Source organism: Poecilia reticulata, linkage group LG13, assembly GCF_000633615.1.
Source record: "Poecilia reticulata strain Guanapo linkage group LG13, Guppy_female_1.0+MT, whole genome shotgun sequence".
Taxonomy (NCBI): domain Eukaryota; kingdom Metazoa; phylum Chordata; class Actinopteri; order Cyprinodontiformes; family Poeciliidae; genus Poecilia; species Poecilia reticulata.
The window spans coordinates 16,299,427-16,316,838 of NC_024343.1; the positions used below are offsets into that span (position 1 = coordinate 16,299,427).

The 17,412-nt window shown below is 37.3% G+C and overlaps 2 protein-coding genes across 5 annotated transcripts in view; one reads left to right on the top strand and one right to left on the bottom strand.

Annotated features, from left to right (window-relative positions):
* LOC103474591 (zona pellucida-like domain-containing protein 1) overlaps positions 1 to 3,257 on the bottom strand; it is a 7,350-nt gene extending 4,093 nt beyond the window's left edge. The window contains exons 1-8 of one of the 4 annotated variants that reach the window (XM_008425687.1): positions 3,188 to 3,257; positions 2,773 to 2,881; positions 1,465 to 1,691; positions 1,170 to 1,360; positions 1,004 to 1,076; positions 838 to 935; positions 657 to 740; positions 394 to 565 (exon numbers count right to left, since the gene is read on the bottom strand). In XM_008425687.1, the coding sequence (XP_008423909.1) occupies positions 394 to 565; positions 657 to 740; positions 838 to 935; positions 1,004 to 1,076; positions 1,170 to 1,360; positions 1,465 to 1,691; positions 2,773 to 2,866 (939 nt within the window). In that variant the 5' untranslated portion in view covers positions 2,867 to 2,881; positions 3,188 to 3,257. The other 3 variants (XM_008425686.1, XM_008425688.1, XM_008425689.1) reach the window with 3 other exon arrangements.
* Positions 3,258 to 8,870: 5,613 nt separating this feature from the next.
* On the top strand, positions 8,871 to 16,430 carry laynb (layilin b). The gene is made up of 7 exons (XM_008425690.2): positions 8,871 to 9,334; positions 11,785 to 12,091; positions 12,185 to 12,342; positions 13,249 to 13,293; positions 13,805 to 13,876; positions 13,993 to 14,113; positions 14,333 to 16,430. Exons 1-7 carry the CDS (start codon positions 9,262 to 9,264, stop codon positions 14,658 to 14,660), a joined length of 1,104 nt encoding a protein of 367 aa, XP_008423912.1. The 5' UTR covers positions 8,871 to 9,261; the 3' UTR covers positions 14,661 to 16,430.
* Positions 16,431 to 17,412: the final 982 nt, after the last annotated feature.

The window sequence follows — 17,412 nt, forward strand, 5'->3', positions numbered from 1 at the left end:
GATGGATGGATGGATGGATGGATGGATGGATGGATGGATGGATGGATGGATGGATGGATGGATGGATGGATGGATGGATGGATGGATGGATGGATACTTTTTGTACCATTTCCTTGTAAGCACTCTACCTCTCCCTTTATTGGTTAACGTGGTAAAGATTACATGAAATAAAGCAGCACACATAAACAGAGATTCACTTTGGACAAATGTAGCAAATAATTCTTATGCATTTTGAAATATTATTGTATCATTTCACAGCATCGTCTACAATTTCTCTACAGAGTTCTATTTATTAGCAAAGGCAGCCCAACCTATTTACCTCCCATTCTTTTCCGTGTACTGCCGCTTTCAGATCTTTGTGGTTAAAAGGTTTTGTTGCTTTAGTCAACTTACATTCACCACCTCTTTACACATGGTGGGTTCACACAGTCTCAGGATGCAGTGCAGGTAGATGGTGGACTTCTCCTGGTCTCTGTGCTGAACAAAGCGGAAGGCCTCAAAGTTGAACTGTGCCACGTTAGAAAGGCCGTTGCTTGTTATAACTGTCCTTGTTGACACCTGGCAGCTGGTGAAGAGCAAAAATATTTATATATATATATTTTATTTTTTTTGTTAGATGTCAACTCTAAGATTTGGTTTTATCCAGACTTTGCTACCCAGTGAAGAAGTTGTACTGATCCTTCTGAGTCATGTTGTAAGGACTGGGAGTCGCAAAGCAGTGATCGAGGAGGACGTGGAAACTGGAAACAGTGTTACCAAAGAGAAAATTCTTACATTTTAATCCTTTATCTATCACTTTGAGCACCTCAGAGTGAAAATATGGCAGGATTTACTCACTTTCCTGTGAGGTTAACAGCCTTCACCTCCACATAGACTTTGGTTCTCAGCTCAAGGCCTGTTGACGGAACCGTCAATGGATACCTGTAGTCTGTGTCCTGAGGAAATAAGGCTTGTTAAACAGGAGCAGCGACAAATTTCTTTCATTGAGTGGAATTGGACTTACATTAAAAACACCCATTTTTAGTGTTTCAATAAAGCTTCCATTATTCTGTGTGGTTGCCACAGAGACTGAGGAGCTAAAGAAAAATCAGAGAGTAGAGAAGCTTTTATGAATGAATTTTTATGATTTTGATAGTAAATCAACTGTCAAAATGCAAAGTGCTACTCACGCTACAATCTGTGTGTTGTTGATGAGATACTCCAGAGGGTATCTGCAGGAGAAGTAATAATACAGGTCTGTGGAGTAGCTGATGATCCCTGCATCCGTTTTTGGGGTATCGATGTACGATGAGATGATAACTGTCTGAATACTTGAGAAACTACTGAAGGGGCCCGAGGGGTCTGGAGCTTCATCCACGATCTGAACGTGAAAGCACAACATACACTCAGTTCATCTGCCCTTTCTTTCACCCTTAAATCTGGCAGGTAAGTGTGCGCCAACGTGCTCCAAGCGTCACGCTTTACATGCAGAGACTGGCGGCAGGAGTTGTCCACGCTGTTGTTGACGGGCAGGTGGTAACGGATGATCGGAGGCACCACGCTCTCGTCGACGGAGCCCAGGCAGGCGGTGTTGTTGTGGTTCCCATTGAGAGCCAGGTTGGAGGTGTTGAAGCCTGCCCACAGTGCCGTGCACAGGTTGACCTCTACGGTCATCATGGTGGTGCCGCATTCAATTGTCAGGTCTGAGTTATCTGGAAATGATGAACCCAAAATATTTTCACTGATTTTTGTCACTCAGTTTAAATGTAAATGTTACACAATAACTTCACATCATTTCAAATTCATATCAGGAAAAAAAAAAACTGTTTTGTTTTACTTTGTGTTGGTCCTAACTACGCTAGCCTATTTTGTATTACTACCACAAATAGTGAACTTTCATACAAGCTTGAATTTAATGCAGATTTTTTGTTTAACTGCATTGTATCTATATATTGAAGGACTTCTGAAGTTTGACTTTATATAGATTTTTAAAAATTTGATTATCTGTACAATGCTATTCATGTCATTAATGAACTTTAACACCATTATGTATTAAAGGTAGATTACCCAATTTGTTTACTTATCAATTTATTTGTTTTTGGTGAGGCATAATCTTGGTTTAAAATATTTACATTTAGTATACTTCTTTGTTTCAGTTTGTTATATTTATTGTTTGAATATTTAAATCACCTTATACTGATTTAAGATCATTTTATTAACAATACTTAATTGTTTTTTGTTTTATTGCTGTGATAAATGGGATTTTAATTTGTCTATATGAGTGGACTAATTTGGTGATGCAAGTCTATACATAAATTGAGTCTGACTTCAACTGTAACGTGACAGTGCAATTAAGCAGCTTTAGAACTAAATTGAATTTAATTGAATATTTTTTAATTAAATGCATTTTCAATGTAGTTTAGTGTCTTTTGTTCTTTCTTCCCTTCTTTCTTCTTTCATTGCTTTCTTTATATCTTTTCCCCCTTTCCTTTATGATGCAATACTTTAGTATATATTTTTATTTAATTTTAGTTTAATCAGTGATTAAATGACTTGTTTACTGTCTCTGCCTTGTCACTATAACAAATTTGTTTCCTCAGTAAGTGAAAGCCAAATCTTCTCTACTATTCTTTGCCTTGTTTAGTTCAGTAGGATTTTTGTCGTTCGTTTTGCATTGCCCCTTGCTATTTTTTTTTTTGTTTGTAAAGTACACTGTGCTGCTTTGTAAACAAAGATAGATAAGTTCTTTCTTTAAAAAAAAAAAAACTCTCCTAAATATTAATAGATCCTTACCTGGTGTCCTCTGATACATCGTGGAGCAGTTGTACACACACAGGGCGGGCTGGAGGAACACGGCCAGCAGGGGGAGGCAAAGGAAAAGATCCATGTTGTCTGGAGGAAACTATCAGTTTGGTTTTAGCTAAACATGAGAACATGTTGACAGAACAGCATGGGAATCCATCCACCTTTGCTAGCTTTAACATATTTAGTCAATTAAATGCACCTTTAACAACATGTTAAGTTTTTTTATTATCATTATTTCCTCAGATTACTATCAATGAGTAGAATCACCAAAACATTGCAGTATTCTTCATAATCTTCTGATTGATTTAGCACGATAACACCAAAAATCACTATGCCGGCTATAAACACGATCCAGTTCAAAGTTTAGTTAAAGAGCTGCATGATGAGTTGAAGAGAGTCTTACCTTGCTGATACCTGTGCAGGTGTTTGTCCCAGAGGTAGCTGAAGGATACAGCTTTTATAGGATATATAAAACCACTGCAGCATCACTCCTCAGCCCTCCCTTTTGACTAATTATAGATGGTTGCGCAGACACAAACACTCGCTTTCTGCACCTGCCCATGCCATGACTTTTCAAGAAAACAGCAACAGCTCCTGGCATGGTTTATTGTCAGATGTTCTTCCATCAGATTATTGTGTCAGTAGATATAGATCCCTCAGGTTAAATCGTACATACTGTCTCAGGTGTCTGTCCTTAAGAAATGGTTGCTAAACACCTGATGTTACAAAGATGCTTTTTGGAAGTCATAACTGACTACAGTGCATCAGCACTCCTTCATACCTCTAATGATGATACGAAAAAGAAAAACTGATGTTTTTTTATTATTTGATACAAATGTTTGTGTTTTTAATTTGTATTAACACCAGGATATGTAACAAATGTGGAAATGATTTAAAGTTATTTTTATTCAGCCAAGAAGTTTGTTTTGATAGGAAGTGATGGACACATCTCCCACAAATTGAGATGTTATGAAAGTGCAACCTTTTTTTTCAAATTAATTACATTTTTATTTCCAGTGTACCATAAAATGATAAAGTGAACATTATTTCTCTATTCTGACAGTACAGAAATCAAAACCTTCTAATTGCAGAGCAGCATTTTGCATTTTCTGGGATTTAAAAAGATGAGCTCCAGGTCTTTGAGGATGAATGCCTCCTTGCCATCACTCATGATATGGTTAGATAAATAAATAAATAAATAAATAAATAAATAAATAAATAAATAAATAAATAACATTTCTTAATTAATTAATTACAATAATGTCAGTGGACATGTACAATATTATTACGTGTTACATATTTTCATCTGTCAGTCATGTGATAGAATGACACTTAAAAAAAATACATTACGTGCAGATTTTCTGTTTTCACAAACTGCGAACAACTTATCTTCTTTTTTGCAAAGACCACCGAATCTGTATGTCAAAACCTGGGACAACACCTACATGCGTTTCAGGCCAGCGGAGATTTCCCGTCTTAAATTGTGTATTCTTGTCTAGAGAACAAAGCTTGAAAGTTGATCACAGCTGCCATGAGGGAGAAAATGCTCCTTCTTTTTTGTTTATTTCCCTAGCATCTCAGGCTGCTGCTGTGTTATCCCCACAGAGCTGTAAACCAGGTACTCTACGTAGCTGCAGGCCATAACTGCTGTTCAACTGGGGACATTCTTTGTTCATCAGAGGCACAGAAAGAAAAGGAGCGCTGGAGCTTCTGCCAAAATCCTCACGGTGACAGAAGTTGTCACATTATCTATAGATGTGCCATTCTTTTGTGACCTTACTAACCCAATCTGATTTTGGTGTTTAGAAACAGGTGCATTTGTCACTCTTTATGCCAGTGAGTCATGGCTTCTTCTTTATTTTTAATTGGTTACTCTGCCTGCAGTGTCAAATGGAGAATATGACATGAATAATTGGGAACAGAGGCTCGAATAGAGTGTTAAAATTAGTGAAAAAATAAAAAATAAAATAAAATAAAATATGATAAAATCAAATTAATAAGAGGCATGTTAGGGGGCTAGTAACTGGAAATCTTCCATTAACTCATAATTTTATCGCGTTTAAATTCTGCATCTTTCTCAGACATCTTTTACACATGCACACCCACATACATACATGTGTGTGTATTCAATATGATATGCAAACTGGTATGCAAACTGGTTCCCCTGGGCTTCAATATATATAAGCCTTTAGGCAATATAATTAAATAATATGAAAATAATAATTACTGTTTTTCAAACAGTTCAGACAGTCTTCATGATGGGATTGTTGAGCAATCTGATGGCCAGTGGGAGACAAATATTTCTGAGTCTGGCTGTTCTGCAGCGGATGCTACGGACTCACCTCCCAGACGGAAAGCGGATGAACAGACCATGGAGAGGATGGGTGGAATCAGAGAGGATCTGGTTTGCTCTGGCTAAGCAGCATCTGTGTGCAATGCTCTGGATAGGGGGGAGTGGAGCCCCAACAATCCTCTCGGCTGTCTTCACCACTCTTTGCAGAGACTTCCAGGCTGACACATTGCAGCAGACCAGATGGAGATGCCGCTGTATTTAAAATGTTTTTTTAGAAGGTAGGATATTCTCATAAAAGGATCATCAAAATTTGCTTTTCATTTTAAACAGATAGGATATTCTGATGAAGGAAGAGAAGCAGCAGGAGGTTGAAATTGCCAGAATAGTGATATATGTGGTTGACTGCCCTGGTTTGAAACTGTATTTTTTGACATTCCATGGCATAAACAGTGGGTATAAAAAGTCTATTGGCTCCTGTTTAATTTCCAGGTAGTTAAAACTTTGTAAAATTCTAGTGATACATTTGTCCATTTTTATATTTAAGCTATGTGATTTTTGGTCCTGGCTTATACTTATTGATAGGTATTTTCTCAAACCTACACATAAAGAAGAACCACAGACAACGTATATGAGCTTTCAACCAAACTTCTGCAGAAGGAGAAGACACAGTGAACAGCTTCTCCAAGCTGCTCTCCATGTGTTCTTCAGTTTGTTTGTCTCTTTTATTAGCAAGAAAGGTGTGAAAAGGAATGGAGGGGGGGTGAAACCCACATCCTATCTTCACAGTAGGATGTGAATTCTGAAACAAAGAAGGGAGACACAGAAACTAAATTAACACAGAGACAGGTTCACAGCTCAGGAGTATCCCAGGAAGATCTAAGTCACTATCTATAAGAACATGCTAACATAAAATTACAAATGTAAGAATGATAACAAACATAATCATTCTAACACTTATATTTTCAATTTCTGTGAATTAGAAACAGCAAAGGTTTTAAACGTGTAAAGTTTTCTAGCTTGAGCTTATTTTTCAATTAATAAAACGATCTCAAATTACTTCAGCGGATAAATAACATTACCGACACAACAAAGCGAAACGTTCCGTGTCACACTTTATCTGCGTGAGTAATAGGGTCCAATGAGAATATCATATGAATGGAGCTGAAAACGGCATTATTCCCACCAGTTTAGCCTCTTTATGTGTACGAGTCGTATTAGTAGTGAGTTGTTGTTGAGTTTAGCGCCCTCTGCTGGACCAAGTTAGCAAGTGCTCAAATGTCTCATTCTTTGGGTACGATTGTGATTCTGCAGCACAGCGAAAAATAAATCTGTTCCATTCTGCCACCAGACTCAGTCGGTCAGGCTATATTTAGAGAGCAATTAGAGATTTTATGAGTAGGGGAGTAACATTTTGAGAGAGAGATTCAAGGAAAGATATCCTGCTCTAGAATTGAGAGAATTAGACTCCTGCAAAAATATTCCTCAATGGGTAAAATGCACTATTTCTCCCAATCTAACTACAGCTTAATGCTTGAAATGCTGTTATCACACACATGCTAAGTTTAAATTGATGAGACTCTTTTTCTTTGCTTTGTGAACTTTTTAAATAAAAGTTATGTAATAAAAGCTGCTTTTATTACATAAAAATAGCTTTTATATAATAAAAAAATGCTTTTATGTAATAAAAGCTATTTTATTACAGAAAAATAGCTTTCAAAGTAATATGACATCATGGAATGAACTCAGAGTGATCCCCATTTTTCTTTCTCCCCCAAACAAAATCAATTGCAGATTGTTTTTGCAATTGTTGTTATTGATACAATGAACACAGGTGACTTATAAACTAACAAGTATTTTAAAGTCTAATCTCTCTAACATCTTTATCTCCAACTATTCCATTTCTTGTTAGTTTGTTGTTTTTATGCACAATTAAGACTAAACTTTTTTTTTAACGTTTATTGAACTATCATAATCAGGGGCACAGTTCTTTGAACCTGAGTATGTTCATTTTAATAACTGTAGATTATCATTATTTTGTTCTTATTCTGTACTTTGGTGTTAATCTGCAAGCTTTGGTTTACCTGTCGCTCTGCTGGTGATACACCTGAGTTTCTCCTCTGAGAGGTGCAATAAAAAACCTTTTCTACTCTAGTTTCTTTTCTATTCGTCCCGCCTCATAAAACTAGTTTCCCTGAAAAAGGACTGCTTCTTTAGAGCTCAGAAACTATTCTTCCTTAGAATTCCTAGTGTTGCTTTGGACATTTTTGTTGTCGACCACAACATATTAGTGGAAAATAATTGTTTTCAGGAAACATTTCAGTCAAGGAATTAAAGGAATGTTGTTTTTGTTGTTTTGGGGAATTATTGTTTCAGGAAATGTAATTTAAAACATATTACGCCAAGATTATCTTTACTCATATATAACAAAAAAAAAGACTAATCTGTGTCTTTGTTGGCAAATCCAATGTTCCTACTTCATAGTACACGCATGTTTACATTTAATCCATCAGCAGCAGGGATTGTTTTACTGAGATTACACATTTTATTGCAAAATCTAGAGCACAAAATGAAGTACAGAAAAGTACTACAGCTGTTATTTCATCTTCTTTTCTATTTTTTGCTGTTACAGCTACAGAGAAGCTTCAGTCAGCCACACTCTGGAAATGGAAACTGAACCAAAGCAATGGACAGGAAGTGAAGTCCTAAAAAAATACTGTCCTCTTCCTCCTCTGTTTCCTTTCCTGTTCAGAGGCAATCCCTCTTTTCTATCCCTATAACTCTTTGCATTTATCTCACTCTGTGTCCTTGCTTTTCATCTTTTTACCAGAAACTTTTGTTTTCGCAGTAAAGTCTGACTCATATCCTCTTCCCATAAAGCTCCAGTAATTTTCTTCTCAACAGACTCCATTTACATGTGGGCAGAATATTTAAATATGACATACGATAAGGTTACTGCACTTGCAAACAAATGTGCTGACAAAACTAACTCAGAGGCACAATAAAGGATTTGACAGAAAAAAGTTGATTTATTACAGTTAATTGATTCAAGTGAAATTTCAGTCAATACAAACCCAAAAGTCTGTCTCTGAAAAAAACCAGAATATCATAAAATACCAATAAAAACTACTTTAATGCAGAAATATCATTTTTATGACTGATACAGTCATAGGGAAGACTGTTGACTTCACAACAACATATTTGTTTTAATTAAGCTCCATTAGTAGAACCAAATCTATTATTACTGGAGTCTAACAGAATTAGAGTTAATGCTAGAAAATGAAGGTATACATTCCATGCATAGAGTGTTTTATCCAATCATATTATTGGGAAGTTGAGTGGAAGAAAAAAGTGTTATACGAAAAGGCTTGTCAATGTTTAAAGAGCCGCCACACTGAGACTTACCAAGGTTATGACCTACAGAGCTCAATAATTACACTGTTGCTTCAGTCAAAGTGTTTTAACAAAAGTGCATTTTGCGCAGCATTTCAAAATCAAAGCCCCAGTACCTGGATAACTAACTATGGTTAACAAGTATGGATACAAATATCCATACTTGTATCCAAATACAATTTTATTAAAAATAATAATAATAATAATAATACTAAAAAATGAACTGAAATCAACTCTTAAAACACATCCCTTTATGAGATGAATTTGTAAGATATCTTACTATTGAAATTATTTTTTCATGCTAATTTATTGCGACACATTTCTTTTTTTATCAGTTCCACTCACAGTGTGCTGCTTTTCACATTCGTATGTGTGTGAAGCAGATAGGACACACATTTGTAGCTCTTTAACACAGTCCACATGACAGAATACAGACAAAGAACTCCATTCAGGTCAATATTGCAATGCTTTACGTAAAAAACAGGATTCAGAAAAGCTTATTTGTTGCATAATGAGCGTAAATGCATAATATTCGTGTTAGTATTAAACACAAAAGAACCACTGATAGTTAAAAGTGTTTCTGTAGTTTTAGACTTTTTTTCTTGATGCTTTTTTTTAATCAGACGCCATATGCACGCCTTCAGGACTCGACCCCCTTTTCTCCCCCTCTGAACAGACTGGTCTTTTCCCATTCCCATTATTGCAGTTTTTGTATCACCGGGTTTGGAAGTGAAGTTTAGTTTCTCCCAGTTTTTGAACAGCAGCTGGGCAGAACATCGAGTGAACATGTAGAAATGGATTTTATGAGGCTTTTTGGCACCGTTATCGCCGTTTTGTTTCACCCTGGATCCGCTTCGAAAATAAATGGTAAGATTTTTTTTTTTTCGGGAGCGGAAAAAATAAAAAAAAGGCAGAAACGAGTTTCATTTATATTTAAAGACCTTCATACAAAAAAAAGACAATGCTTTCTTTAAAAGAAAAAAAAATCTCAACGTTTTCTAACACCGAAGTAAATGAAACGCGTTTTTCGGGGTTTTACTTGAGTGGCGCAGGGAGACGAGTCTTGAAAGCAAAACCGCTGCTGAAAAAAGTCCAAAGCAAGCAGCAGTCTGCGTGTTTCATAACAATATCGAGGCAACAAACTTCTTGGAACATGTAAACAGCCGTTTCTGCCCGGGTCAGAGAGTCGCTGCTGTAATTTGACTGTGTTAGACCAGAGGATATCGCTGACTCTTGATTATAAGCAAAACAGAGACGTGAAAGCGCTTACATAACCACTCCTTCTTCATCTACTTTCTGTTTAAATCGGCAATTAAGTAGGATTTTTCAGGCAGTAAGCATTTTATTACCGAATGCGCAGTAATCCTGTCCTGAGTTACTATTTGCAATGAATCATGATCAAATCGAAAGTTCCACTTTTAAGTGGGATGCAGTGACTCAGTTAATAGTCACTGTATTAATAGGGAAAGCAACTTTATTTGAAAATTACACTTCAAAAACTGCTGGATTAAAAAACAAACAAACAAAAAAAACAAGCCAATCGGTGTTGTTTTTGCTTAAACTGTCCTGGGTCAAACGTGACTGATGCCTTAACAGAACAAAGCTAGATTATGAATTTGAGATGCTGTATTAGGTTTCAACCCCACAAATGTGAGTTAAAACGAAAAACATTGTCCAGTTGGTTGGAAACAATAATGGAGGAAGTAAGCAAGAAATTTGGGTTGGACGTTATTTTCTGTTTAGTTTTATGCTTCACCGAAAAGCACGACTTAACAAACTGAAGACAACATCCTTATAAAGTGATATAAGACTTTTATTGACTATTGTGTCAATTTTTCTGGTCAAATTGAGAGTGTGGAACCATAGCAGCACAACCGTTCAGCTACCTGATTAGCTGGTAAAATGCTAACAGAGAGTGAACTGAACTTCAGTCACCATTACATCCCACTGACATCCAATGTATTACACATTGCAGTGGGAAACTTTTTATCCCCTTACAAATGTATCCAGTTTTTGCTTCTTTTTTTTTTGTTTTTTCATCACGTTGATGAAACAGATTTATTATCTGAGGCAATAGGAGTTTTTAAATTATGATTTTATTTATTAAATGAAAAAAGTTACTAAAGCAACTTGGCTCTATTTAAAAAAGCAATTGCTCCACCTTGATAAGTCGCTAGTTAATTGTGATTAATCATATTTTACTGGTTCAATTTCACAACTCAAACTAATCTTTTTATTGTCAGATCAGCAGGGTGAACAAATTGCTTGAATAAAATTTGTCCGACAAACATGAAGTAAGCTAAAAGTTGTCTAAAAAGCAATGCATAATCTTAAGAATTTTAAGTATAGATGATAAACAAAATCACATTTGTATATTTTTAAAGCGTGTGGATTTCAGCAAACCATAATTAGAGCCTTTATCAACAAAGGGAGAAATCAATGACACATACCGGAAGTCACAGAACAAACTAAAACAACATCTGCAGCTCTCATTTGCCTCAGCTAAGGTCTCGTTTTGGTCACTTGTATCTCCAATATCATTCTTTCCATCTCTACCCAGAGTTTGTGACCATAAATCAGGGCAAGAACGTAGATTGACGGTTAAATCGAGATCTGCGCCTTTTGACTTGGCTCTCTCTTCACCACGACAGAGCGGTACAGAGGCCGCATCACCACAGACGCGGCACCAATCCTCCATTTTTTCCTCATTAGTGAACATGATCCTGACATACTTAATTTCCTTCACGTGGGGCAGAACCTCCTCCCTGACCTGCAGAAAGCAGTCTACCGTTTGACATCTGAAGACCGTAGGCTCGGATTTGGAGAGCCTGATCTTCATCTCTTCCGCTTCACATTCCGCTTCGAACTGCTCCAACCAAAGCTGTAGGCCACGGTCAGATGAAGCCAATAGGAATACATAGTCTTCAAAAAGCAGAGACGAATCCTAAGGCCAAAAAATGGATCCCCTCAACACTTTTTCTGCACCCAGATGTTCCTTCCTTAGAGGTTATGAACAAGATCGGCAACAAAGGCCGACCAAGGCAGAGTCCAACTCCCACTGAAAATGACCTATTGCCTGGTCGGCAATGTGGACCAGGCTCTGACACCGGTCACACAGGGACTTTTAAACAACACGGAAGAGGAAAGTGGAATAAAATTCCTTCAAAGAGATACAACAAATTTTTCACTCTCTAGGGTTATATTTTTTATATTATACTGCCTGTGTTGGATAGTGCTATCTTCTTTTTGTGCTGCATGGCTATTTTATGGCACATAGTTATAAAAAATATATATTTTTCTGTCCCCTTGATGTCCAGGCCAGAAAATCTGCCGACGCGGGACGGAGCGGCCATGCTATAAGGCATCCTACATCCAGGACAGCAGGCGGAGGCTGACGTTTGAGGATGCCAGGCAGTCCTGCAGGTCAGAGGGAGGCGAGCTGCTCAGCATTGAGACAGAGAGTGAGCAGCGCTTGATAGAGAGCTTCATACAAAAGCTGAAGGTTGGAGATGGTGATTTCTGGATTGGGCTCCGTCGCAGACCTCCGCATCACCGGACAGGGAATAATAACCCAGGATGCCCCTCGCAGTACTATTGGGTCGATGGAAGCAAGGCCAAGTACAGGTTCTCCTGATTATTTTTATTACTTCCTCTGTGAAATGGACCAAACTAGAAAAATACCTTTAAATGTTAATGTTTACGTTTTACTCGTCGCAGGAACTGGAACTGGGATGAGCCGTCATGTGGTTCTGAAATGTGTGTGGTGTTGTACCACCAGCCCTCCGCACCAGCTGACGAAGAAGGCCATTTCCTGTTTAAGTGGAATGATGACAACTGCAGCTGCAAAAACAACTTTGTCTGCAAATACAAGGAAGGTGAGTTAATGGAGCTGTTGCCAACATAGCTCCATCGATTTTACTTTCTGGCAATTTATAAAAGGTGTTAGCCAAATTCACTTGGTAGAATTAAGCACACGATTATAGTTTTAATATTTGCTTTATTTATGATTATTACATTTCTTTCCTTTTTATCTTCAAAAGTGTATAACTATTTTGAAGCCATTTTTATACCTGCGCTGGTTGTAAAAGAACATCTTCAGACATCTTTTAAAATACCAAGATTTTGTGACAAAAAATGAGACCATGATAAATTCTTTTAAAACAATTTAAATGTTTGTTAACAAATATATCCTGCACAATTCATCTTAAAAAACAAATCTGCACGAGACGAAAATAAAAAAGTAAAAAGGCTGCAAAAAAAAAACTGATTGTATAACACCACATTCTTAAACTAATACTTAGTTGAAATACCTTTTGATTCAGTTTCAGCGTTCTGTCTTCTTTCATAGCGGTCTCTTAACTGGCAGGATCTCCCTCTTAAAAGTTCTTCAAATCTATTAGATTGTGGTGCTGTTAAAAATATGTCTTACCTTTCTACCAGACACCTGAAAAATTAGGGTGAAAACCAGCGTATGGACCAGTTAATGATTTCATCCCCTTTGACCAGAAAGCCCAATTTTGAAAGTTACTTTTCCTACTTTTCCCAATCTGGGAAAAGTAGGAAAAGTAACCCTACATCATGATGCTACCACCACCATGCATCACTGTAGATTTGGCGTTCTTATGCTGAGATGTAAAGCTGTTTTTTGTGTTAAGCTCTTTTTTTTTTTTTTAGAATGATACCCAAAAGCTCATTGAATATTTGTTTTTGGATAAAGTTGAACATTATTTTTTAATTTATTGGAATGTTACAAATGTTCTAATTTTCTTCATCCTCTGCAGAGAAAATGCCAGTATTTACAGGAGACGGGATCATAGTAGAACCAGGTACACATTACTCTTGTTTAATGTAAAACCTCCTTTTGTCAAAGTCTAAGAAGGTTTGATTTATATTCTTTGTGTCACATATATGTGATAAATTTGCTACTAAGCTGGAACCGATAAATAAAGCTGAGTAAAGCACCAAGTTTATCTGGAAACAACCCAAATGGTAAATAAAAGTGATATGTTTGAGTAGCTAAATCTCCATACCAACCATTGGATGTTGTTGATGAGCCAAACCCTTAGCCCTAGTTTGGGAGGCATCCCAAGAAAAGATTGTGAGAGTTTTCTAACTACTTCTGAATCTGCATAGAATCATAATCAAACCTCAGACTACAGACCTAAATCTTTTGTTAGGTGATGTTGTTGATGAGCCAAACCCTGAACATTTGACCATGCTAATTTTAGTTGTACAAAATGCTGACATTCTAAACAATTATTTAATAATTATGAATCCGTTAAAATATGTCAGATATTTGTGGTTTTGTTTCAATCATGACCTTTGATGCTTCTGTAGTTCCATCTATGAGGCCAAACATATCCACAGAAGGGGATGTCAGAATAGCTATTGGATTACCTGAGTCGTCAGGTAAAATAAACACTTTCTATGTTATATTTTAAAGTACAAGAAACTTGTCATACTTATCAGTATTCGGAGGCTGTGTTTTAATGCAGTTAGGCTTAATAATGTGCATTTTCTTGCAGTGTCTTTCTCGGACAACAGCCTCTATGTTTCCTACATCCTATATGCCACTATTCCAGCTATGCTGCTGCTGCTGCTGTTAGCAGCTGCTGGGTTCTTCTGCTACAGACAACATGCAAAAAGGTAAATAAAAAGAGAGAGTGTTAAAAATAATCATAGGAATCATTTTTCAACTCAGTTATTAGATTAGTGTGTGTGTGTGTGTGTGTGTGTGTGTGTGTGTGTGTGTGTGTGTGTGTGGGGGKGTGTGTGTGTGTGTGTGTGTGTGTGTGTTCCAGTTGAAAGTCGGCCCTGGCGGTTAGTGTTCTCACCGTGAATTTGATCCTTTCTACTTACATTCAGGAGGAAGACGGAAACAGAGAGTTTCCCCGGCAGATCGAAGCAGCTGATGCCAACAGCACCTTCGGTTTCCTCCATTCAAGGACCTTACGCCTTTAGTGACATCACTAAGCTCCCTCATGCCGCTCTGGACTACAGGACGCAGGCAGAAATCATGACAAAGTACTCCTGCCCATACTCACATGACGCCCAGTATCCCGATTACGAGAACGTGACGTGTTCAGAGAAGGAGACCGGCTTTGTGACGAACGATATCTACGAGAGTGCCAGGACTCAGAGTCGGCGGTGCCGCAGTCAGGATGGATGGGTGGAAAATGAGATCTATGGCTAATGTTGTTGATGTCGATCTGAGCTCCAGAAACATCTGTGAACTTGTAATTGTTAAAGGAACCTTATTAAGCTAGAAAGAGGAACATATACTGGTCTATATCTCTTTCTTTCTACATATCTTGCTAGATTACCAGTGAGGTACGCAGTCTCAACATACACAACTGAGTTTGAACTGGTTTTACGTGGACTGGTTTCAGAGTGTGAATTTATTCCTTGTGTATATGTCGCCGCTTAACATCTATGTTTTGGTCAGTTATAACACTATATTTAGGACGTTATCATATCTGTCAAACCATATTAAATAAATGTTGATATTAATAAAAACAAAAGACATGTTTACATTATTTTTGGTTTTATGGATTTTTACATGATGACAGAGGTTGTTTTTTTTTTACAGTCCTTGTACATTTTGTTTTGCGATTTGCGACGCTACAACAAATAGCCTCAATGTTTTGGAGAGATTTTATGTGATAAGAAACACAAACAGTGGTAGTTATCTACCATGGTGTGAGGTTTCCTGCCCACAGCTCTTATTAAAGGGATCTACAGTTTTGTTGTTAAATTAATTTATGAAAATAGACCATTCCAAAGCTGTTATTTTCCTATTTATCGGCTCCTTGACTGGTTACTGTATCTTGTCTTTTCATTAGTTTTGTAGAAACAATCAGCTTTTGTTTCATTGCTACTTTCTTCTATTGTTGACCATTGTCCCTTTTCTGCCATAGTTTAAATAGAATGCTGGAGAACTTTTGCATCCTTCTCCTGACTGATGCCTTTGTTCAATCAAATATTTGCCAGCAGAGGTTTACATGAGGTTGTTGGTATTAAGCATAACTGATGGCAGGTAAAAGCTGAAGCTAAATCAGAAGAATATTCAGAAAAGTAGTAGTGTGCATACTTATGCAACTGGGTTAATGTCATCCCAACCCCCCTTTTTTGTCAGATTTGTTTTTCAGATGAATTGCACCTGATAAATGCCCCACCTGTAAAAAAAATTTATAAAGCCTATTTATCAGGTTTTCCTAAAGGTTACCAGTCATATTTATAAGCATGTCAGTCTGGTTAAAAGTTATTGAGATATTGTGCACATTTGATAAAAATGCCAACATGACAAGAACAGTAATAAAGAAAGAAAATAGATATCGCCTATCTTGATGCGACACATTTTTCTGATGTCAGGCTTTATTTTGAATATTCAAAATTACATTTATTTATAGATGAACTGATTCAGCATTTCTTTGCACACTTTCAGGAATCTATTTTTTTTTAAAGAGGAAGTCGCATGATTAAATACATTTGAAGTAGCAATTAAACACTGTATATACAATAATGATATACACTGAATATACTTTTCTTGAAAGCTTTGGTTAATCCCAAATGAATCTTCTTGAACATTAGTATATAGTTTCGCAACATTTGTTGAGATAATAAAAAACATCCGTGTGGTGCACTGTAAAAATGAACTTTTCATTTCGGGACTGTTTCAACCCCCTTCGTATGAAATCAAAACTGTCATCACAGTAGAAAGCTTCCTGTTTGGCTGCTGATGTCAGGGAACAGGACAGGACACGAGGAAAGACAGATGACAGATAACTGACCAAAGAGCTTTTTTTTTTTTTGATAGTAAGAATTTCTCTTTAGGTATGACAAGATTACAATATGTTACGAAAAACAGCATCAGTTTTACCCTGTGTAATCTGTTCCTCTGTATAAATTTGAAAAGACAACACAAAAGCCCATTTCTGAAAATAAATGCCTGCGTTTTCTCTGAGTACATGCTGTGTGGGCTGCCTTGGTTAGTGATTTGGAAAGATGTAGCGGAGCCCAGTAAGGAGAGGCCGAGTGTGTTCTTGGAGAAAGTTAGACAGGAAATGCCAAAAGCACATCTGGAACTCTTACATTCAGGAAGTCTGTTTGTGACAGCAGAGGCCTTCGGAGCATTGCTCTGGCTTTCTGCTTCAGCAGTCTGCTGTGCTCTGCAAGGCTGTTACTGCATGGCATGAAGGGAACCAACCATGGATGTGGAGATGGGCTGTGGATATATTATAGAACCATGAAAAATTATTTCCCCTTTACAGATTTCTGCTCCTTTTGCTTTTTTGTTTTGTTTTGTTATATGTTCCAGATCACCAAACAGATGTAACATCAGATAAATATGCATTTGAAAAGCATGATTTCACTGATTAAAGTTAAAAAAAAGAAGCTATTTAAATTATTTGCCCCTATGTGAAATTTGATTTTTACCCATCTTTGTAAATCATAAAATATTGTGATCAAACATTTATTATTCTTTTTGTTTTGGAAAGCTAGATTCTAGTCAGGCTGCACAGTGGTGCAGTTGGTAGAGCTGTTGCCTTGCAGCAAGAAGGTTCTGGGTTTGATTCCCGGCCCCGGTCTTTTTGCATGGAGTTTGTATGTTCTCCCTGTGCATGTGTGGGTTTTCTCCGGGTACTTCGGTTTCTCCCACTGTCCAAAAACATGACTGTTAGGTTAATTGGTCTGTCTAAATTGTCCCTAGGTGTGTGTGTGTGTGTGCATGGTTGTGTGTCCTGTCTGTCTCTGTGTTGCCCTMCGACAGACTGGCGACCTGTCCAGGGTGACAGGTCGCCCACAACGTTAGCTGGAGGTAGGCACTAGCAACCCTCCCGACCCCATTAGGGGACAAGGGTGTAAGAAGATGGATGGATGGATGGATGGATGGATGGATGGATGGATGGATGGATGGATGGATGGATGGATGGATGGATGGATGG